This window comes from Diadema antillarum, unplaced genomic scaffold (assembly GCF_040938485.1).
Source record: "Diadema antillarum isolate AM-2024a unplaced genomic scaffold, OU_Dant_1.0 seq00001459_RagTag, whole genome shotgun sequence".
Lineage (NCBI taxonomy): Eukaryota > Metazoa > Echinodermata > Echinoidea > Diadematoida > Diadematidae > Diadema > Diadema antillarum.
Genome location: NW_027272204.1, coordinates 92,450 through 118,252, shown reverse-complemented (window position 1 = coordinate 118,252; position 25,803 = coordinate 92,450). Strand labels below are relative to the sequence as shown.

The 25,803-nt window shown below is 38.2% G+C and overlaps 1 protein-coding gene across 1 annotated transcript in view; it reads right to left on the bottom strand.

Moving 5' to 3' along the window:
* The window catches only part of LOC139709678 (uncharacterized), a 30,770-nt gene extending 5,285 nt beyond the window's left edge, over positions 1 to 25,485 (bottom strand). The window contains exons 1-2 of the mRNA XM_071621635.1: positions 23,777 to 25,485; positions 10,335 to 10,546 (exon numbers count right to left, since the gene is read on the bottom strand). Of these exons, the coding sequence (XP_071477736.1) occupies positions 10,335 to 10,546; positions 23,777 to 25,227 (1,663 nt within the window). The 5' untranslated portion in view covers positions 25,228 to 25,485. The remainder of the gene's footprint in view (positions 1 to 10,334; positions 10,547 to 23,776) is intronic.
* Between the last annotated feature and the right edge of the window lie 318 nt (positions 25,486 to 25,803).

Here is a 25,803-nt window from a genome sequence, read left to right as displayed (position 1 = left end):
TAGCTCGTAGGTTATATGAGTTGTGGGTGTGGGTGTATGACTCATGAATCTTTTTTCAATGATTAACTCGTATGACTCGTGGGTGACCAGCTCGTGGGATGTCCCAGAAAAACAAACCCATCATCAGAAATGCATGGAAAGACAGTCATCACGAAAATGATGAACATAATCTGGTGAATTCTTGCCCTTGCTTTTTTGCCCGTCTGTTTCGCTTTCCACATCTTCACAGGTCCTACGCTGATCAAAGCAATTCAAATTTTGTGTGTGTCCTATATCTCTGAAAATAATTTATTAAGATAGCAGAAAGACACGTATCTGTTTTTTGTGAGATAGGGAAGGGACATCTGAGGTCTGAATTAGAGCCTATAGAAGCCGAAGTTTCTTTAAAAGAGGACGTTGAGATGGTACGAAATAATACACGACTTCACGAAATATGATACTACAACACGAATATCGAGCATGCTGCGGAAAATAGAGTCTACCTTCCGTAGCCTTGTTTGCCCCTTTGAGCGTGTAGCAAACACATGGTAAATATAAAAGTGGATGCAGAAAATTTAGTAAATTTTCTCTTCGATCGTCACATTGCCGTAACTTGTTAAAAAAAAAAGAAATCAAAAAATGAAGAAAAAAATATAAACCTTCATTTATATTATAGAATTTAGGTGCAAATATTTAGTTAATAATTTACATCAATCTATATCCAGGTTTCCTCTGCAGAAATGAGTATAGAGTAAGTAATCGAGACGAAATGACACCAGCAGATTTCAAGTCCATAATTTTTCATCACATTATACTGATCATTACTTTTTTTTCCAATTATTGGGCGACTTTTTTATGTTTACTTCATTAGATAAGTGTCTGTTGGGTCAAAATGTGTACAGTAAAGTGTTTCGGTATTGATGGTGTTTTCTACCAATTCCCAAAGCTGGACGCGGGTAGTACCAACAATGTTCTCTAGCTCAAGCTGAGTAGAATCACTGTCGCAACTGATTAACAAATTTAATTGCCCTTCATCGACGTAAATAAACGCCGATTACTCAGTGTTTTGAGTAATAGCCATGATAAAAAAAATCATGGGCGTACATAGGCCTACATACTTGGGCGGTTCTCTAACCCATGACTCCTATTTGGTATACGATACACTGAATAATTGGTGTTTGGGGATTTTTTTTTTTAAGGCAATGAAGTTCAATTCGTCAATCTGTTACAATAAAAACAACTCGGCACAAGAATCATTGATTTGAATAAACATGCAGTACCTACTGCCATAAGGCATCACCGTCTACGATGTATTTGGCGGACATCAGGAGGTCTCGGGTTCGAATCCCACCCGAGTAGGCATGCCTAGGATTTTTTTTTTTTTAATCATGGCTATGATACTCAAGATACTGGATAATCGGTAAGTGACGTCAATGAAGAACAATTCGTCAATTAGTCAGTTGAGGTTAAAAAAAAAGAAACTCAACCTATGAATCGTTATATATTGAGAACCGTTGTCATCAAAGAGATGTAGGGAAGGTGGAATTCCAGGCACATTAAAGGATGACGAAGAATACTTTACTGTGAAGTTCTGCCAAGCTGACAATTATTGATTCATTATAAATGCCAGAAATTGTATGAAAAATTGTTTGCACCCTAGACACAGTGACGGTGCTTTGACGTAAGCAATCTATTGACGAGATTTGTGTTGGTTTGTCTTTGAATAAATTCTGTCAAAAATACATTATGAAATCGAACTGAACTGACTTCATGTTGTTTTGTTTTTGTTTTCATTATCGAATTATCGTTTGTTTGGTGAAGGTTTTTTCTCCACTATCTCGGGCTACAAGCACCATATACCGACTCAGAGCCCTCTATGGGTATACTATGGAGAGGGGGGGGGGGGATATAATGTTCCAGACATTATTCAGCAATCGCAGAATGTAAAATACAAATAACAATGATATACTAGTATCTGAATGCGACTCAACTATCAGATGACTATAAAGAGCAGCAGACGATGGTGTTGTACTATCCATCTCTTGTACGTGCCCGATCAAGGGTGACTTTATATACTAAAGTCATCATATCATTCTCACGATGATCGGTTGAGAGATCTCGGCTTTTACCATAACATCACGTAATAAAAAACACAAAATTTGATTAATTGATATAATTTCACAGAGTCATGTTCCAAGGATTCTTCATCAAGCTAATAAAAGAAAGAGGTGACGGTTTACACTCCTGTGTACAAAATACTCAGCGCGTGTGTTTGTGCAACTATGGGTATTTGTGCCTCATTAACGTTTTAATTTATGATATGTTCATTATAACTCGGTTGACTGATGGCATCATTACCAAAAACTGTTCGCTAAGTAGGCCTAGATCTATTGATCAAGGAATGCTTGTGTTGTACTGCGTTCTAATACTGGTAAATTTGCGGTTACAGCTCGTTATTCCGAAGGTTCTTTAGTCCGAAGGTGCGTTATTCCGAAGGTTCGTTATTCCCAAGATCCGTTATTCCGAAGGTTCGTTAATCCGAAAATGAAATAAGGTTCGTTATTCCGAAGGTTCGTTAGTCCGAAAATGAAACAAAGCTTGTTATTCCGAAGGTTCGTTACGGACCCTATATCATTTCGGATCAACGAACCTTCGGAATAACGAACCCTATTTCATTTTCGGATTAACGAACCTTCGGAATAGCGAACCCTATTTCATTTTCGGATTAACGAACCTCTAGGTATAACGAACTCTTTTGTGTTTCGGATTGAACCTCTAGATAGGGAATTTGTGTGTTTCGGATTAACGAACCTTCGGAATAACGAATCTTCGGAAAAACGAACCTTCGGAATAACGAACAGCATCCGCGTATATGTTTTAAACACTAACTGACCTCGCTGGACTCCTGAACCCTTTCCGTGCCAATTAGTCAAATGTGCACAAATTTCACACACATATACCTATGGACATTTTTTTTTTTTTGTGGCACACAGAAAGTTAATCATGACGTAAAGCTCTTCGTCGTTACATTTTTTTTTTCCTGATTATAGCTTGTCCCCGTTATCGGCCGCTTTAGTCATTCTGCCATTGCCAAGTTGAAACTCTCAATTAAATTACCTGATGAATTGTCCGGTGCGAAGACACAAATCCATCAAAAGGATTACCGTTATCGACTTGATGGGTGCTCTTTTTATTACGGGGATGTGACGATTTCACTTTAATGATACTAATAAGGCAAGTCTCCGATGTGTATAAATAGCACATGAATGAAAGAGGTATACGTAGGAACTCAGGGATAAGCTATAGATCATAATGCCGTCCAAATATTTCGTATCTAACCAGTTTAGTGTATGATTATAGTGTTATATTTTCACGGTTGCTCCTTGGATAGCCCTACTGTTGAAGTAGGCGTTTATGAATAACATCAGTGTTTAAAAGGTCATCTCAACACATGCAAGCGATTTCATTATTTTCTTTAAATTCAATTCAATTCAATTGATTTCCATCAACAAGAAGTAATACATAATACATAATACACATTTGTCAATTCATTTTAAAGAAATACAAATCATAGAATATAGTATAAACTATACTAATAATTATAATAACGGCATATATTGACAATCATATAATGGTTTTCAAGGTTGCAGGTAATATTTCGATGAATGACACTGGAAATTACAGGGACCCTGTTTTGTTTCTTTTTTCGTAACTTGTTTCAATAGTGCCAAATTCTTGCTCAATAGACAGTTGCCTTGCTATTCAATGCTGATGTTATCGTTGTTTTCTCTACCCAAATCTACAGTAGGAACTCATTCGCGACTCGCACATTCCTTTTTTTTTTCTTAAATGTCGTTACATGAGTAGCAGTCAAAACAAATCGACAGCAACTGCCAGACTTCGATTGTTCAAGCGAAGGTTAACTCGTCGTCGTTGCCACGGGGAGAGACTCTTTTAAAAATACACGCCGAATTTCGACAAAACAGCTTTGGTTTTTTCCCCGTGTATCAAACGTTGTTCGTTTCGTTGACATCTTCTGATGGACATGAGGGGAAGTGTATACGTGACACTTAACTTCTCGTTTCTCTTTGAAATTTGACTTCTACCGTAGACGCGAATGATTCATATGAATAGCGAAAGACATTCCTGGATATTTCATATCATCACGATACAGCCGGGAGGTCGTTGATGACACATTAAGGGCCGATGCAATTAGCTCAATCGTCTATACTCTCCTTAAGTGCACTCAGTGAATGGGCAGAGGCAAAGTTTGAAAGAATGGCTTGCGTTAACAATTCAAGAGTGGTACTGCGTTGCACTTAGTGTGGGAGTACATGACTTTACAATGAAAGTAAACATAAATGTTTAATTCAACCCTTAAATCACGCAGCGACCTGCATTTAGATCGATTTTCAAAATGTACGATTTAGTACTTTTCCTATATGACGTAAAACGTTCAATGCATTCTAAGATTTTGAGGAGTTTTTTAATAAAGGATTTGAGCAGAGGGGACAAACTTGATATTATAATTACAATAACAAAATTGGTTATATAAACATTATATATATGTATATATATATATATATATATATATATATATATATATATATACATATATATACACTGATATACCTCCATATTATTCATTCCTTTGTAAGTTAAAAAACAACATTAACCATTTTCCTTTCGACTGACAATGAAAATATTTCCAATCTAATGGGTAATTAGAGGATTAAACTTCAACAACAACAACAACAATGAAGCATTCAAGCGAAATAACTTGTTTCATATGCGCGATATGTTTATCGAGCAATAGATGATGTGGCCAATAATGACACAACGAATTTGAAGAAAGCACTAATATTAAATTGCTTCGGTCGCTTTCTAGGGACTCTGATATCCACCACGTGATATGATCATCTAGCAGGGTCTGATAGAAAGTCTGAAGTTTTTCATTTGGTAAGACATGTAGACTACTATGCTCAAAACGAATTCATAAATACACAGTATGATTTTTGTGGATGATAATGATATTGCGCAATGCATGTTAGGCTGCCGTCATGGCATTATACCCCACACACACGCCGACGAGGGATTCGTGATATCGCTGAATTTGATTTGATTTGTTGGTGATAATTAATACCTCCAGGTAAGGAGAAGCAGAGCGGATATTGTCAAAGTTCAAAATGAATTAATGTCCTTGAGTAGTAGAGCAAAATACACTGGATTGAAGTGTGCTCTTTGAAATGAGAAAAATGCGGCCAATTATTACGAAAAACATTGACAAGCATGGTAGCCCGACACATCTTCTTGAATTTGCAATACACGCTGCTAACCCAGATATTTCTTTGGTCTCTTGTTAATGCAAACTCCCTGTCTCTTTGCCTAGAGAAAAACACTGTTTTGTCTTAAAATCCACTCATATTTCGGAAACAAACATCACGGAGAAAATATTGAGTCCACAATGTCTGACTCTGCATGCGAATGACGATGTCTTGCCAACAACTTCAGTTAGCAGATGTTTGTTGACAATCTGCCGTATGCACTAATGTAATACCACGCTCATTTTACATGTTGTGTTGCCGGCTAGCCACGCATTTTTAGGTTTGACTACTAAATCAGTTTATCTTCAGATCTAAATGTGTAAAAAAATGAAAATTACTACACAACTTACGACTTGGTTATAAATGTAAATCGGCTGCGTCGATTAGAAAAAAAAAAATGTCCAAACATTTTGATAAATTAAAAGGGATGCGTCTTTGAAGAGCTTTCAACCAAAAATGCGCTAAATCCATTGATAGATAATGGATATGGCGCAAGCTCTTTGAAGCAAGCTCTTCATATGTAAATTATGAGGAAATGTAGTCTAAATTCCAACCGTGACATAAGTAGATGCTATGCAACTATAGACTGCGAGGAAAAAGCAAAACAGAAAATGTTGACGAAATTTGCAAAATCGCGTCTGCTCAAACAGTGCGGATAAGGTGAAGATCACTGAAGAACAGATTTTTTATCATGATCATGCAAGTAAATGAATGAAAAAGTATAGAAATACAAAAACAATACTCGTCCATTTCCAGGTATTCATCTATTTATTTATTTATTTGTTTATTTATTTATTTATTTATTTATCTATTTATTTATCTATTTATTTATTTATTTATTTATATATTTTTATTCGAGCCATGATTTGACCAGTACACCGGCATTGACATAAAGAAAATACTGGAATGGATTGGCATACAGCATTAAAAAAAAAAAAAATCACAAAGCGATAGTTTCAGAGTGTGGGTTTACACCAGATGGTTTACTTTAAGACCAGCCGACCTGAAAGCAGATGATTTATCATTATAGACCATTCTGTCCTAAATTTGCCACTTTCGACGATACTTCTATCGGTAAAGTGTTAATATCCGCACTCATGTCTTTTTCCCCTTTGCAGTATTGAAGCGAGTTAAAGAATAAATATCAGCTGCTGTTAAAAATCAATATTTGAAAATTTTGATAAAGATGTGTGCCGAAAAAAGTCAAATTTGCCACAAAATGTAAGTGACTCGTGGCTTATTTCTGAAATTTCTCATCTGCTCATTTCCATCTCTTGTTGGATGTCAGTCATGTGCCAGTTGATGACATGTAATTTCTCGCTTGATAACTGTTTCTGATATCGCTTGCAGAATTCCCTAAATGATGAAAATAATTAGATTGAACCGGTTGAGAAGGTATATGAATAACGTAATCTTTTCTGAGTGCGTCTCGTCAATTAGTGATGAATTGAGCGGTTTACCACTCTCTACCGATGAACCGATGCCTGTAACCATGGTTCCGACGAATTGTTAAAAAATGATATTAATGAATACAATAAAAATTAATGAAGTCAAATAAAATCTTAGTTTTGAATACCGAGGGATAATGCCACTCAAAAAGAAGAAAATTGAAATGTTAAAATACCATTTGGCATAGTTATGAGACCTAATATAGTATGGACCTTCAGAATATCAATGCACTCATTGATCAGTTTCTGTTCTTACATTACACAGCGAGCCTGTATTATGGCGGTGGACACCGAAGCCACCTTTCATTTTCATAAATGCACACGGATACGGGATGCAATAAGCAGACAAAAACCAATGAGAACCTAATGGAGGAACAATACAATGAAACTAGATTCATATCGCTGCTTTTACCATGCAGGTGGCAGACATTAATTGTGAACGCTGAATTCAAAAGCTTCGGTTGATATTTCTCGTCGTCTAAGGTAAGTTTTTGGTGTACCAAGAAGAAGAAGAAAAGACATTCTATACCACTTTTGCATATTGCATAGACAGATATGACGTTGTCATGGCTCAATGCTAAGGATTGTCAAATTCTGTCGACTGAGCGATGTGAGGAAGACTTCATCGCAAGTGTGACAAATTTTCCCACGCTGATGAACCTTTTATTGAATGGTAATATTCTATACAAATAACTGCATAGTAATGTCATGACGGGAAATGTTTAGTTTGGTAAATCCACTCACCCATATCTTCTTTTGGAAGCATTTATAGCAGTTATGCTTCTCTGTATCTTATTTTCCCCATTGCTTCGTATCAGAAACTTTGGCAGGATGTGGGACGATGAAGTTGTGTGGTTCGTCAGCGGGAAATATTGTTAAGTAGTGCCTTTGAATAACATTGAGATTCCTATCTTTTTTTAATGCTAGGCAATCAATACTAATATGCGTGATGATCTGTTGGGGATTATTTTAAAGATATCTATGAATACAGTCACAGATACATGTATGGATTTTCTGTGTTTTTTTATTACATCCCCTAAATGAAATTTCGGTCTAGAAGTCAATCCTTTTTTTTCTTATAATTCAGATTTGTAAAACGAAAGCAAAGACTTACCTCTTTACAAAAGATATCCTTTGATTATGTAGGTCCCATCGAAAAGAGACAATGACCTTTCTATACATGTGTTATTACTATGTCTACCTTTATATACTGTCAACTCTCTAATGATTTCAGATATAGGTGGACTAACATTCAGTGCCTCAATAATTTTTACGTTTGTCTCTATACCTTTGATTTTCCACATAATCATTGTTACTGAATTTTGATATCTTATGCTAGAAGAATATTGAAAAGATGATAGTGCATTGACTGCTCCTCTAGGTTAGGCTACTTCATATAGTCAAACTATGTTCTGCATTCCTCCATTATATGATTATACACGGGTTTATTCATTTTTAGGGATTTATACGGGGTGTGTTACTTTCCATGCCTAATAACAGTCGGGTGCAAAGCGGAGAAGGTATAAGTTCAAACTTTCAATATTTGAAGGCAAGAGAAGAATAAATGAAGTATATATTCTGGAAGCGATGACTTGCTCAAGTAGGATGACACGCTGAAAAATCTAATCATATCACACTGTAGATATATTAACTTCCCTATATGAGAAAAACAAAGCATAAGCGGGGCATGCGCTCACAGACATCTATTAATAGGGCGCATGGTAATGAAGCCGATAAACAGCTAATGATTGTCTGCCCTTGTTTAAGTTTCGACTTCACATTACTGGGAACGTTTGTTTGTTTGTTTGTTTGTTTGGTTGGTTGGTTGGTTGGTTGGGGGTTTTTTTAAGGGGGGGGGGGGTTCACGAGTCATTGGTAATTCCCTTAGACGGAAGAACGTATAAGGACGGAACCGTCGGAAAATATGGTTGTGGATTTTTTTTTCACGAATTTCACCCTCTATTTTTCTTTTCGATTTTTTTAAGAGAAAAAAAAGAGGAAATGTGTATGCGTGTGTGTGTGTGTGTGTGGGGGGGGGGGGGGTTCTGCGGCCCCTGTGTTATGCTATTTACACTTTCTATGTTTGTGAGCGGGGGTACGGGGTCTTTCACAAACGCATCCATAGTACTGGTACTTGCAGACCCATTTGTATGGGAAGACCATTAACACGCATCACACACACGTTCGCAAGCGCGCACGCAAACACACACACAATCATGCCCTGACGTCTATGACTGTATACTATAACGGATATAATACTCGAAAAGGTACTATCTCTTTCTTTTCCTATTTGAAAGGATCTACTTTTGATCTCGTCATCGTTGAAAAGATTAAACTTCCATTAGTTGAAGGTGTTCCAACTTTCATGTCCATATACAATTTAAGATATCCGCCCTATTAGTGGTGTTAGAATAAAAGATAAATAATCATGAGCCGACCATGATTCTGGGCCATTGACGGTGATTGAGTCATCCATTAAAGTTGTGACATGGTCACGTGTTCTGACATTGAAAGTGTCTGATTAAGAATTGAATTCAGAGGATAATGACATCAGTACATTCACCACTTTTGATAAAATCATAATCATGGCTTTGATTATAATGATTATAAGTGTCTTCTTCACTGAGGTTCGATCTGTTTTCATTATTATCATTATCATTGTTATTATCATTATTATTATTATTACAATTATTATTATTATGGGGGTTATCCTATACACTGTATGGTGTAATCACTCTCCTGGGCCCCGTTTTATCAAAAGATATAATCTATTATAAGTTTCCTTTCCACACAGGCTGCCATAGACTTATATACCATATGAATCATCTATTATAATCAATTATAACTCTTCATAAAACCTTTTGTTGTTTGTTTTCCCATCATTATTTTATATCATGGCATAAGAGTAGAACTAGACTTTTAGCGACGAGAAGTGAAACAATCAGAAGAAAGCAATCCATTTGTTCAGTGACATATTTCTTAAGATAGAGTGATCTGCTTTATTATCTTATCAAAAAAGATTTTGCATTACTTGATAAAAGAACGTTCATAATTTTGGATCGAAAATATAGAAAGGCTGTGTCGCATCAATATATCTATATATTCATAATCATTACATACCCTAATGTGATGTTGATTTAATATGCAACCATTTCCATGGCTATCAAATTGATGAGATAACAATTTTTCTTCGATGCACTGATATAATAGATCATATTTCCAGCAAATTAGATTGTATTTCCATCAAATAGAAAGTGATACACAATAGAAACATGTACAATCGCCATTTTATATCTTTTAACAATTCTTAACAATCGTCAATTAATGTCTTTAACAATTTTTACAAATAGGTACATATTTTTACAAATGAGGTACAATTTCTAAAATAGATTATGTAAGAACAATCATTTAAAGAGAAAACAATGCATATTTTTTCATGGCCACCAAAAAAAAAGAAGATATATAATGATGGAAGACAGCGATATACTGAAAAGCGGAACTTTTGCATCCATTAATATAAAAATCTAAAATTTGAAATTTACTTTTTTGCTTTAAATTCGGCAAAACATGACTCATGGCTTACCCGAGTGAATTCCCACCCTGAGTTTGAGGCGTTCCGTAGTCCTGTGAGGTATCTTGTAGCTGAGAACGAGGCGTATAAGTTCCAGCGCCATGGTACAGACTTCCCACGCGTGTCGGTCGGTGGCTTCGGGCAGGCCCGACACCACCATGTAGGCGTCACCGATCGTCTCTACCTTGTACACGTCGTACTGGTCAATGCAGCCGTCGAACATGCTATGTGCATCAGATTGGAACATGAGAAAGGAGGAAGAGGAAATAAGAGTAATCTGTCTTTTCTACTGTCATAGCATATAGAAGAATATAAAAGAAGGCAATATCTCTTCAGATTCACAGGAAAACGAATCAAAGTTATCTCGAGGAAGAAATATCCTATTCATTCTTATTTGATGGAAAGCTCGAAGCACGCTTTTTTGCATGTTATATAGCTACACACATTACACATAACTGGATAAAGCACATAAATATATTTTTCATTGTTATTGTTTCATTCATTTTCATGTACACGTGTGTGTTATGATTTTTTTTTAATAATATACTTTTCCTACTGTGCCTTGAGCATGTTGAGCACATTAGTCATGTGGAATTGGCGCATTACAAGTACCCTGTATCATTATTACTACTACTACTACTACTACTACTACTACTACTACTATCATTATTATTATCATCATCATCATCACCTGTGTGTTTGTTTTAGTTAAATGAATTGATTGCTTTCATATACGTAATTCGCTTTATCTATACGAATGCATACTGTGTATGTACCATTGCCATTCCTAAGTCTCGACGTCTTGATGGGAAAACAGACAGGTGGATTAAAAAGATTGATTAAATCACTTACGTCTCTTTCCTCGACCTTCGTCGAGAGATACATTTCTTCTTCTGTATTCTATATGTCATGGCCCGAATGGTTATCAATTTGCACAAAATAAAAGATGGAAGAAAGCAACATACAATGGTATAATCGATCGGCTGCAGCATTAGCCTTGTATGTTACGTCTTCCGTTTTTTAAGGGGGTGTTATAATTAGCTCTTCACTCTCGTGACACTTTAATATATTTACATGAATATTTCATCTCACTGACATAGATAGGTACTGCATCACGATAATTAAGATGAGAATTCAGCGGGGTCCCCTCCCCATTTTTATGTTGCACGGATCATAAATGAAGGAAAAGCAATTTAGGCACCCAACGTATGGACGGTGAACTATCTCTTGAGGTCGACTGGTTTCCATTTGATGGATTGGCAATACTACAGAATAGATGAAGTTGATTAGAATGCTCGTGGTAATCACATGTACTTTCAATCAAAATCCTGTCCTAAAATAAAAGATCTTAATGCATTCGATCAACGGAATGTATACGCAATGACAAAAGCTTTCCTGAAGAATTTCGATTTCAAGAACAGGGATGGCATTCATTGTAGATCATACAAGGAAAAGTAGAAATTACGCGGTGCGTAATATGTCCCCGCCGGAAGTAGCATTTTGTAGAAAAATGTACAATATAGGTCAAAAATCAAGGTCAAAGGTCAAAATTCTGTGTAGAAGTTTTGAAGCCCTCACCTAGTGCCATCACATAAAGCAAACAGAATCGAAATCAGGTTAGAAATGGCGAAGGAGTAGCATTTTGTAGCCAATGTACAGTATGGGTAAAAAATCAAGGTCAAAGGTCAAAGAAATCAAAGGTCAAAAATTCTGTGTAGAAGTTTTGAAACCCTCGCCTAGTGCCTTCACATAAAGCAAACGGAATCGAAATCGGGTTAGAAATGGCGAAGGAGTAGCATTTTGTAGCAAAATGTACAATATAGGTCAAAAATCAAGGTCAAAGGTCAAAGAAGTCAAAGGTCAAAATTCTGTGTAGAAGTTTTCAAGCCCTCACCTAGTGCCATCACATAAAGCAAACGGAATCGAAATCGGGTTAAAAATGGCGAAGGAGTAGCATTTTGTAGCAATATGTACAATATAGGTTAAAGGTCAAGGTCAAAGGTCACAACTGAAATTCTGTATAGAAGTTTCAAAGCTCCCATGTAGTGCTATCATATAAAGCAAACAGAATCAAAATTGGCTCATAAATGACAGAGAAGTAGCAAATTGAAGATTTTGATCACACACGGACGGACGGACACACGGACACACGGACACACAAACACAAACACACAAACACACACACGTACGGAGCCCGTTTCATAGTTCCCTGCTCGAACTCGTTCGGCGGGGACAAAAATAGCTAATTGATACGTAGCTGATTATCGAGTAAATATTCCTTACGACATTTTTGCTCTCACGCGACCGAATCGCCAATTTGACGTTGAAACCTTCAGTCAAACATTTTTTAATTTCGTCGAGTCATGTTTCTATAAATTATGGACAATTTCAATGCATGTATTAAGAAATAATATCTTGAATTAGGAACATGACACTTCGTTTCTGAAGTCTCATGAAAAGATTTCTCGTAACTTTTCGTTTATGTAAATATATCACACAACGAATAATGGACTAATGCCCATAAATCACAATTACAGGCTTAAATCACGTACTAGTAAATATATTGTTCAACATGAAGAACATTGTTTTGTAACGACATCACCGCTTTGGTTGTACATGTAGTTTATTGCCGTATAACCTGGCAGTACACATTCAAATTCTCAACACCATTGAACAGGTTTTGGCCATATGAAAGAAAGAAAGAAAACATATATATATATATATATATATATATATATATATATATATGTATATATATGTATATATATATATGTATATATATATATGTATAATCATATATATATATATATACATATAGAGAGAGAGAGAGAAAGAGAAAGAGAGAGAGAGAGAGAGAGAGAGTAGGCCTTACTTAATTCTGCAACTCGCTTTTCTCTTTATAAACAGTGCCACAAGGCCAATAAAAATGAAATATGCCAAATAAAGCTTCCAAAACAAAATATCAAACTGATTTTGAATGATAGGTGATCAATACTATTTATTGATTAGAAGTACTTTGGATTTTGAGATGTTTTTCTTTTGATTGATTGAGGCCTATTGAAACCTATTCCGCAAAATAAAACACAAACGCATATCACACTGGCGTGTACAATCAGATCCACGCAGCTTTGAAAGCATCTCGCGCTTGCATTAGGATGCCTGTTCATGAAAATACTGCACTGACAATATATGACAATGACAAGATTTGAAAGGATTTTTGCTACATTTGCTGTTAATTTTTCACACCAACCCCTTCGTTCATTCTACAGGGAGCCCCACCCGCCCTCTCTCTTTCTTTCCGCGGGATGTCAAATCCGGTTTCTGATGCAAGCATCATCACAACAGTCACATGTCAACATTTTCATAATCACCTTAGTCACTCTACAGCATTACTATATGATTCATTACGGTATAAAAGCTTTAAGAGATGGTTTCTCCTGAGACTAACCCCTGCTCATATCATCATATCCATCACTTTAATGGAAGAGATTTTAGACATTGATCAACCATTCTTCCTCCGATAGATCTCCCAAGGGCACGGTGTTGACAGAAAACAACTAGGCTTTCATGGTGTTGGTGCTCGGGGTAACCATTGGTAACGCATCATACTTTTATGAATATAAGAGCTTAACCACTCAAAAGGGAAAGGGAAATTGGCGAGAGGCACGACAATACAAAGACTACCAACACTTTCATCGGCTGAGATTGAAAACAAAAGGGAAAGGAAACTGAAGAGAAGTTGGATATATTATAGACACATTTTGTGATAGAGTTTTTTATACCGTCAGTAAGGAAGGACAGTAATCGGTTCGCGACTAAAGAATTTAAAGTAACAGGTGTACACGTGGATTGAGTGAATGCAGCAAGCAGGTTTTTAGAAAGTTAGGACAATCCGTTCAAAAGTCGTGAATTCTTAATGTTTCGGTGCTGCCCATCAATTACAACAGTTCGTGACATCACGGCAGAAAAACGATAAAGAGAACATGGAAAGAATTTACCATATTTTCAGTTTTCCAGCACAATAAAAGAGCGATTGACTTACCGCACTCAGAAAGCAGAGGTTATGTTATCAGCCTTAAGATATTATGCCAGTAACAAGTCGAAGGAATGTGCCTTTTTTATTGAAAGAAAATGAATTTTTGCGAAATTCTTTTTACAATGTATGTTTTCTATATAAAATGTATTTCTCATTCACGAATTCGAGTAGTCTAATCCAGTGATAGTGGAACCAAGGTTTTAAAACTAAATAATTCTAGATCGGGATCTCCAATTTTCTTCCAACTTCACAGATGTTTTCCTTATACGCAACGTTGCCCTATTTGCCCAATGTATACCTGTGAAAATTTGTCCTTTAACATTTTTTGACATTTGAGATGAAAGAATTGAGATAAGGCGAGGAAATTGGCATTCACGTTCGGCGTCAATCTGAAGACACGTTCTTATCAACTATCTTGCATTTCAAGTCATGGCAAATTCCTTTGCTGTTATGGTCAATCGCACATGGTCTCAAATTAAGTAACTGAATGAGTCTTGTGCATGTTGAAATTTCTTTTGATTTGATAAATAAAACATATCATTATGAAAAAAAGTAATTGAATAAATTTTTTCATGAATTTCTCTGACGTTTCGTCAATATTCCCCCCCCCAAAAAAAAAGATTTACACTCTGTTTAAAAAAATGTCAGTAAATATTTTGCATAGTCAATGTGCCAATAAGACTCTCGTTTGTGAGTGTGTGTGTGAGTGTATGTGTGTAAAACGTTCAAATCAATTTGTAATGTCCATTGAGTTTCTTTGCTTCGTTTTGACAACATTTTCTATGCTCAATGACACGCGCCAGTTAGCACAGATATATAATTAAGTGTTTTTCGTTTGTTGTTTTTTGTGGAGGACGGTGATTTTACCACTGAAGAAAACACTTGATTATGTCCCTGATTAAAATTGATTAGTCATGAAAACACATGGAAAGACGGGCCGAGGCTCATACCTTGGAGTATGGGTAACAGCTATTGTTTACAGTCGCATAGAAATGGAATGCCGTGAAACTTGCATGACCCTGTAAGTGCAAAGAGCCACTACTGAAAGGTTTTCGTTTACACGTTTTTTTTACACGTCACTGCGCTGAAGGAGAGGCGCCACGAGATGTTATGTTGGGAGCAGGCTCGACCTCCCCCCCCCCCCCCCCCCCCCCGTAGTCTGCTGGAGGACAGCAATTGCAATATCGATGAACAGATCTTTCCAAGGACGACTGAAAAGCTCTTAATGATATGATTAATATCGATATCCACCATGGTGTCAAATATTGCCTTGGCACAGATTGCCTTCTGTGCCAAGGTGAACACGAGGAAAGACAATGTCCCAAAGAGAAAGAGAGGGAGAGAGAGAGAGAGAGATGGAGGGAGAGAGAGATGTAAGCATGTGATGAGCAGTATGGATGTTGATCACGTGAGCAATATTGATATATTACGTCATCGCCCACGGTCCAGATCTTTTCATCCAATTAGAAACGAAGAAGCTCATAAAGAAGGGGAAAACAATAACGAAATTGGAGAACGAAACTTTCACATGATAAACACATTTTTCATTAAGACGAGCCAATGTTTAAATCAGTATAATGGTCAAATTTAATAATCAATCATTCGGGTTTCGAACAGTTATTCAAGCTGCGCGTGTTATGATGTGTCCGATTCCATCAGATTTCTCATTCCAACGGCGTATTCCTTTAACATTTTATAAGTTTATTCATTGACGTATAATAGCATTGGATTCCACGAGTTGAACACGTAAATCATCAGCTCACTACACTGTCAATGACTGTGGGTGATGCTCGTTATTCCAATGGTTCGTGAATCCAAAAAATGAAATAGGGTCCATTATTCCGAAGGTTTGTTAATCCGACATTGAAATAGGGCTATTCCGAAAATAAATAGGGGTTCCTTCATCCAAATATTTTGTGGTGTTTATATTCCGAAGTTTCGCTTTTCCAAAAGTTCTGTTGTCCGAAAATGAAAAGGAGGTGCGTACTCATGAGCCTTCGGAATCATTATTCTCATCCTCAAGTTTTCGATAAGTCAGGTAACTTTTCTGACTTTGATTTATGAAATTTAACTGATTACACCAAGATTGCCAATTGCATCAAGTCGTGTGTTAATAAGTACGTCAGACCGGCGTGAGAGTTTGCTAGGACAACAGGGCGCCAAAAGTTTGAGTTCAAAATAGTTAATGATGGGTGTACGAAAAACTACTGGCTGCGACATCTTGTATGGTGTTTAACACTAACAAAACCAAAAGTACAGTGATTGCTGATACATAATCAATACTACTACTACTAAGGTTTTATTTACCCAGGGTAGCCTCTTCAGTGTTGCCACTGCACTGCCAGAGGGCCCTGCCATTATTATTACCCTAACGTTGCAAGGTATCTATTTTTACACCTGGATCGAGAGGGACGTGGTGGGTAGAAGCATCTTGTCTAGCCCAAAGACGTAAACATTGGGCGGGATTCGAACTCGGGTCCTCCGATCGGGAGTCGGGAGTCTTATCCACTAAGCCACAGCGCCCCCACAGCAATATAAGAATCGTTATTGTCATTGTCTCTATAAAGGTCAATCGAGTTCTATTTCCGTTTACAATGTGCGTCATGGTCGCTGTGCGGCATTCAAATAGACCTTGTTTACAGTGCGAGGCTCGGCCGCGGCTCGGCCGCGGCCGTGCCCAGCCCCGCTTCAGTGTAAACGCGCAAAAGGCCAAATGCGAGGCCAAAATTGGCCTCGCATTTGGCCTCGCTCTGGAGGTGGTCTCGGCCGCGGCCGAGCCGCGGCCGAGCCCGGCCTTTTCTTGGTGTAAACGTAAACTGGGCCAAATGCGCGGCCAATTGCGCGGCCAATTTTAGTCTGGCTTCCAAACCCTCTGCCTGTATCTTAGGCTATTCAGAATATTAACCTCCTCAACGTCGAAAACTAGTGTAGTTTAAGGTGGTTTTGTCCTGCAAAGGATTCTTTTCTTTGGCAAAGGCCTTTGCCCGAACGGCGACTTCGTCGCCACGGAATTCATTTGGCAAAGGGTCTGAAAACCAGACAATACCAAATTGCGTTTGTTTACAAGCAGAGCGCCAATACGACAAAATATTGAAAGGTTTGAATCAAAAGCGCGGCCGAGCCCGGCAGTGTAAACGGATAAAATTGCGGGGGCCTGGCCTCGCAATTGAGGCTGGGCTCGGCCGCGGTTCGGCCGCGGCTCGGCCCAGCCCCGCACTGTAAACGGGGTCATAGTGTACATGACATGGATAATGCGTGTATATCGAGGCAGGGCCCCTCCCCGCAAAAATTATCGTTATTCTCAAGGTCTAAGAGAACCGTTTCCTGACAGGTGATCACAAGCTATAATGATATAGAAAGCTTGATATTTGACGGTCTCAGGGTCAATAACATATTCAGTATAAAATCTAAATTTCTAGAAATGTAATGAATTAATAGTGCAAACAGTGCAACTATCTCCATTTTCAATTTACTTGAACATTTTGTCGAAGAAGTGCGGAAGAAAGTAAATTCTTATCAAAGAACTTTCTCTATTATTCTGTGGGTTAGATGAGAATGTTGAATTTGAATAAAAAGTCAATTTGACGACATGCTCGAACATGCTACGTCCTCTTTCATCTATTGTTAAGTGAAAATGGTTTACTCTTTGGTTAAGAAACATGCCTTCTCCGTCGGGAATGGTTCATCTCGTTTTACAGGAAAAACACTCAAAAAATAACAATCTGCACAGCTAATGTAGTCTAATATTATCCCCGATGGGGGATGCGACAAGCATAACGTGTGTTGCGCTTCCAATACGAAGGTCAAGATACAATGTGAGATCAGGTCCTTTGATAACAAAAACTGAACTCAAGGTGGAACATTGCCTCAGACGCTTTTAACACACCAACTTGCTGATCCTTAAACTATTTTTCCCCATCATAAAAGCATTTTGAATAAATTTTGTATTGCATTTTCAATGCCACTCTCCTTCTTCACTAAGCTGAAAAATTTTCTCCGCCATTAGGCGGCGGGGAAAGAGAATTTGAAACAGATGAGCAGCAAGAGATTCTTGATGCATTTTGTCCTTCGCCCAAAGTAGTAAATGGAATGGTTTGGCGGGAAAAAGCTTGAGTTATGGTTTAATTCCCACGCGTTTTCCTTTGTTGCACACCTTTTGATGTATATACGTTATTGTCTGCTCACATCTGTTTCCAAAGTTGTTGCTTTTTTATCTCCATGTGTGATTTGTTCATGAAAATTGTAACAATACCACACCGAGTTCCTTCCATCATGCTATCAAAGTATGCTTTTTTCAAACTGTGAGGCTTATTTTTGTTTAAGAGGACTGGGGCGCTGGTGTCCATTAACAATGACCTCTAAATTATATGGACTTTATGACATGTATACAATACTAAGAACTATAGTGCTCCTTGTGAACCTTTATCCAGTTTGTGTGCGTAAATCATTGACTGACGGAGGCTGTTTTTGTGTCATCTTATTTTCTGTTCTTTTAGAGAGAAGAACAGCTTAACACAAAATCTACTCTCCAAGCACATGCGTAATTGCCAAACCTTCCGCTGTTTGTTTTTCCTTTCCATTATAATTTGATAACTGGAAGCAATGGAGCGATCGAATAACTACAAACCCTCGAATTTCGGTTGAAATGACAGCGATTTGTGATATAACATTATACAAACTACACCAGGGAATGCCAATAAAGTCCAGTCCCTTAACCCCAATGGCGACGCCATTCGAGGCTCTATAGTTGAGCTTTCACAAACCAATTCCACGAGCACATACACAGTTCATATCTTAATTAGATCAAAATAACCTAACAATGGAAGCGCAATGCGTGCTTCTGCATCTAAAGGCAAATGGCTACACAGTAGTATCTTAAACTAAAGGTATGGACGTTTACGCTTTAGTGAAGTTTCCTTCAAAATGCTGCACGATGGACACGTATAGGTGACCACGCGCGCGCACACACACACACACACACACACGCACTCTATGACAAGAAAACAAACAAAATATGCGAAAAAAAAGGTCCGCGTGGACTTTAGTCATTATTATCGTTAACATTTTTTGACCACTTTTACCACTGTCGCTAATAACGTAATAAGCAAACATTGACTTGATTGGTGGCGCCCCCCCCCCCAAAAAAAAAAAAATACAAAAAACCAAAAAAAAAAAAAACAAAAAAAAAACCACAACAACAACAAACAAACAAACAAGCAAGACCAAAAACAAAACCAAAACAAAAACAAAACAAAACAAAACACGATAGGTATATTTCTCTTACGTAATCACTTTATACCGTAGGCTACATCTGTTCCAAAATGAAAGACGAAATCGTGCATTCCTGGTTGGCATTCTGAATATAAGCAGGATGTACGCAGTGTGTGAATATCCAAACGGCAGAGAGAGTCGCTGCAATGTTGCGCAATGTGATGTAGAATGTACCTTAAATGCTTCGTTCATATCAAATCTATCATCGATTTTGCAGTGTTGCTTTACATATTAATATACTAGTCTATACTAAAATGCCTTGCATTGCCAATAATAAGACTTGACCTGAGCTATTTCCTAACTTTTCCATGTGTATAAAACACACACACACACACACACACACACACACACTTATTAAGGCATGCTCTAAAGTGCAGATTTTGGACATCCTTCCCCCGCTTGGTCATTTCGACGCCCCCTCGCTGGTCATACCTTCCCCAATCATGAACATGAACCGACACCCTTGGCTGCCAGTGGCGCCCCCCCCCTTAATTTCCAAAGTGAAAAAAAAAGCTACAAACGGCAGTTTTTGGACTGTAAAATGCCAAAATTTTCAATCTCGCTCGCTCCGCTCGCTCGCATTTAATTGTTATGCAATTCTCCTGATGTTGCTGCCAGTAATTGTCGTTTCACACCGTCATTCCATAATCGATGTAAGGAAAACTTTTAACATGTAACAAACATTGCGCCGACAAGAAAGATAGGATTTTTATTTTTATTTTTTTTTTTGGGTACCTGGAACTTATATTTTTCGGGAAGATATTTATTGGGTAAAAATGATAACATATTATGTATTCAAGACACATGAAAAGAGCATGTTTCTTCAGGCGCTGGCTCGCTTTCGCTCGCTCGCACACACAAATAAGTGAACGAAATGATGATTCTGGAATGACTTTTCTAATAGAGGGTGTTGTTATAAGGTATTCGCCATAAATTATCAGCAATGCCAGCAGTTAGAGCGTGCAATAAGAGAATGGAGTTACACGTCCTGGGTTATCAGAAAGATAACTTTCTCTTACATGATAAATATGTCTATTCTAGAGCGCTCGCTACGCTCGCTCGCGCATGTGATCTAATTTCGTACGGAATTCCTGGATCCGCCCCTGACTATACGTACAGTAAAAGGAAGAGTCCTATTCGTGTGCCATGTTGCTCAATGACTGCGCTGCGCAAGCATACACACCTTCAAAATTACTTTTCCACGAGGTGCCTCCCCCCCCCCCCCCCCCCCCCCCATGTCTTGACCCACGGTACGCCACTGTGTGCAACAATAACTTTTTATTCGCATGTAAGTGCACGTGAGTGATTTAAGTTATTTGGCTTAATGTGAAACCCATTACAACGTAAACTTTTGCACTCCATGGCTATGATAATGATACATGTATTTCTTAATCTAAAACAATTAACGTTGCTGTCTTTGTTCATTATGATTTGTTTGACATTGTGTGTCTAAAATCTGCCACCGTATTCTGGAATAACACTTGTCTTTGGAGTACAATCAATTGTATTTCATTTACGCAATCAATGACTACTCTTCGTTTGCTCTAGCCCACACAAGATTAGATCAAACGATGGATGCACGAAATAGCCAAACAGATTTACCTCTAACGTCATATCCTGCTCAGTCACTTTTATTTGTATTGATTTGTTTTGGAGATATGCAGAATAAATCATGATCAACTTCTTCTACAATTCTGATTTTAGTAATGACACACTTTTTCAAAGAGGTAAATAAACAAGAGTCCGAGTTCCTAAGGACATGAAGGAGATGGCTGGCCGTGTGGCTCTTTAAAGGGAAATTCCATCTTGATATAACGTTGCTTTGTATGAACACTGAAACATCGGGGAAGTAGATCAGTGAATATTGGGAAAAAGAAACCAGACACACAAAAAAGTCATGACTTGTTGTAGTTTAGATAGTCAAAAAAAAAATCGTCAACTCTGTGCGACGTAGGTGTTGAGCAGCTCTCTCTCAAGTTTGTACACGAAATTTTACAAATTTCCATCCTTTTTTTTTACTCCCAAGGGAAAAAAAAAATCTTGATCTATATACTGCGTATATAACAAGAGTATTTCTCTCTTTTTTTGCGCGCGCTCGTCCTCCTCTGCGGATACGTCTCGTCTGTGTCCAAGTATTTGAGAAAAATTAGAATTGATATAATTTTGTGTACGAAACAAATAAAGAGCTGTTCAATGTCAAATCACACAGAATTGCCAATTTGTCTTACTCTCTAAACATTCAAAATGTATAACTTTTATTTTGTGTGTCCATTTTTCCCCCAATTTTCACTGAGACTTCTTTTTTAATTTTTTCTGTTGTCATACGAAGCAGCAAAAGAAATCCCTTTCAAATATCCTAAATGAGGTAAATATAACGAACACAGTTTTTGATTCCGTTATGGCTGGCTATGAAACGAAGTTTTGATAGAATAATTTCATGTATCCAACCGAGTGGATAGATTTAGAAAACAGTAGTGCTTTTGTTTGTTTGCATTTGAAGGGCAGGGAATTTACGACAGTCGTCTACACCATCTGCATGAACAGAGTTCCAGTTTTCCTGTCCGACGCCGACTTTAAGATTTTTGATTGGATATCACTAAAGTTGTTGTCTTATGTATCACTATGAATTATTCGCCCTCCTCTGTTTTCCCAATCTCTATTCGTAGTTAATATTTTGCCAAGATCGATCAAGTACTTAGCGATGATTCGATATAGCGATAGGTATGTTCCAAGCTGATAATGAAATAACAGAATACAAAAACAAGCGTGTATTTCCCGATGAATATAAACAACTCAAACAGTCAAAGCTGCATGAAACTTGATGATGATAAGAATAAACATCAAGCGGCCGGAGTCTAAACATGTAAATGTTTAGACAAAAAAAAAAAGAAAAAAAAAAAAGATGGAAATCTTACAGGAGACTTTCGGCTAATTTTTAGACATTTGCATTTAAAATGTATAAAAGGGTTTTTCCCGGATGCAAAGTTTCAGAACTGAATGTGATTGGCATAAAGAATAAATGTCTGCCAAATTCATTACATTTCTCAGTGAACAAGAAAGACGTGACAGAGCAGCATTATATAAGAATGCATGATAAGGTGCTCAAAGAAGCAGAACAAAAGAAGAAAGCATGCGTAAATTCTACACTGGTGAAGTTGTTCAGCAAATGGTATTGTCATGGAATTACACCCCAATATAGGAATATGTGAGTGTGATATGTCATCATCCTAGTTCTGTGCATTATTTTGTGGATTTTGCACAGTATTGGTTTCTCTGCTCCAGGATCACCACAAATTCCACAAATCTATACATGGCACTATCGATTTATGTACTATATGATACGATAGTGCCATGTATATACACCTGTGGAATTTAGTTGTAGCATAATTTGCATATTTCTGTGATATCAATGTGACTAACAAAAGACATGGCGAGGGGAACATGCAAGTTATGCTGAGTCGAGTGGAAGGTGCATTCCAATGATTTTTGTTAAACATTTCAGTACTTAAGCAATGATTGACAGATAAGGTCATCTGAGGAATATTGGTTGTGAAGGATTTTTGTGGGCGTTCCCAAGAAATCAGAAGAAAAATAGAAGAAAAAATCATTAAAAATATATGGAATGTTTCCAGATATTCGTTTTACCGCAAAAGTGATGTCGAGGGTATCATAACTCAACACAAATCAACATGCACTTAGATATCAGGGGCCCTTTAAGTAAAATATACACGTCTATGGGCACTATCCTCAATGGACACCTTTACACTTTTAAAGCAGCGTCTCACTTGTTAAAGGGATGTGTAGTATTGTTTGGGACAATGATTTAGCTTTTACTTTTTTCTGCGAGATACTTAAGAAACCACTTTATGAAAATGTTAAAGAGGAAACCATTCTATGAGGAATTCAAATTTTATTATTATTATTGTCATATTATAAATTATCAAAGAGCAACAACAACGAGGTCTGATTTACTTGGTGGCAGGAAGTAATGTCAATTCACTTTACGTTACTCATTTTCATTTTGTAAGTCTTTTTTGTTTGTTTTGTTTTTTGTTGTTTTTTGGGTATAATACCTGTGTTCCAATCGCAGTTTTTTTTTTTCAAATCATATACACATTATTTGCAACTGAACTCAAATGAGTCTTACCTGTACAGGCCGTTCAACATATCCACGATTTGAAGAGGCGAGCTAACAGCGGCCAATGTCGTGAAGCCAACGATATCGCTGAAGTAGATGGTGACGCCCTCGTGTTGCTCGGCTGCCACGGCGAGCCCGAGCTTGAGTTGTTCCGCCACCGTCTTTGGAAGCATCTGGTAGAGTAGTCGATCGGCGCGTTTCTTCTCTTCCGCCAGCTCCTTCGTCTTTTCCGAGAGTTTCTTGGCATGGGAACCAACCAAACTCAGAAGGTTGTTCGTCTGGAAAACGAACCACGTGCCGAGCGAGAAACACGTCAGCACGATGATGGACACGACAACGGCATAGATAATGACGGTGGTGAGGGCGTTTTGCTGCACTTTCTTATTAAGCGTCTGGATCATACTTGACGTGTCCGATAGCACGGACGCCAGCTCTTCGATGAATATCGTGATATTGCCGAACCACATCCGTGCCCTGACGGCAGACCCCTCGGTCCCGTATTTCTGGCAAGCGTCCCCGTTCTCTGCTATCTCATCTCGCATCTCTTGAAGGTAGGCCGGATTTGGAATCACGGTCAACTCATCCAAAAAGTAGGCGTTGCTATACTTGAGGAGAATTTCAGCCTGAGAATTGACAGCCCGGAACCAGGAACTATCCTCCTGTGAAAGTTTGCAGGACGCATAATACGTCGCCCCAAGGGCACGCTCGATGCCATAAAGATCAGAGGCAAAGAGAAGGCTGTCTTTGGCTACGAGTAAAGATATAAGTTTGCCATCTGTTGCTTCTACTGTATACGTGATACCACTCAAGATGAACTCGGTGTTCACGTCAGTATAGAAGGCGATGTTTTCTGATACAGTCAAGGGATCATTCATCGAATCAACTTGGCGACGATGGGCTTGGAGTGCGTTTAAAAATTGTTGCTTTGTCAGAAATAATTCTGAGGTGGTATTCAAACCTTTGAGTGGCCACACGGTTACTTCATGCAGGGCGTGATCAGTGAGATTCCTGGCAGAATTCACCTGTGCGCGCACTGCCGGGTCGCTCCGATTGCTGCTGAGAAAGGTCGACGACCACCCTCTCTCCACCTGCAGCCGCTTCACGGCGTCGCTTGTGAGCTGGATGTCGCCTACCGCCTTGCTGGTCTGCGCTGCCGTCTTCCAAGTGTTGATGTTACTTCCCAGAGTGATCCCAGAGAGAACGACCAGGACCACCAAAGGCACGATCAGGACACTCATAACCTTGATCATCTCCCTGACTTTATTTCGCGACGCCAGGCTCCGTATCACTTGCCTCATCCTACGCCTCTCGCTGTTGATAGACACGGAGGCCTGGGACAGCGTGGCTTCGCTGCCGCTACGATTCCCCTCCCATTTCGGGGATCCGACATCGTGGACCTTGTTGAGTGACGGCATTCTGGCAACTTCAGGAGGCGGCTGTCTGGAAAATTCAAAGACCATAGGTATGAGTGAGAGTATGTTTGGATAATTTTTAGTTTTGTTGTTACTTGTACAGCCTGCCGAAAAATAAGAAGAATGTTTGAATGTATTCTTACAGACAAATTTCAGAGAAATTTGATAACAGAATGAGCGATGTATTGTATTGTATATCGATCAATCAAGTGACCACCAACTAAAGATTGCTAAAACCGTTTGTAATAAATACTGGTATAACATGTTCCCTGGGCTATGCCTGGTCCATCGTGACCAGTAGTCAGCTAGCTGGAAATGCACTAGAAATAAGTTATTGGTAGCATGACGACATGAGAGCCACAAACAGAGTTACGTCGAAAATGTCCTCGGGACATTACAGAGTACAGTCTGTCAGATCCTGAAACAGTTGTGGAAAATGCGACAATAGAAACCTCCTAGATATCAAATGTTATATAACCACGAGACGAGATGATTGCCAACGGTCTCATCTCAAGATACGGGAAAATGCCGACGAATAATCTTCGTCAAATCTGGAATTCTCTCTAATTGTACTGCTTCGGGGTAGATTAAATGCTGACCTACGATCATCCAAGACTTAACGAG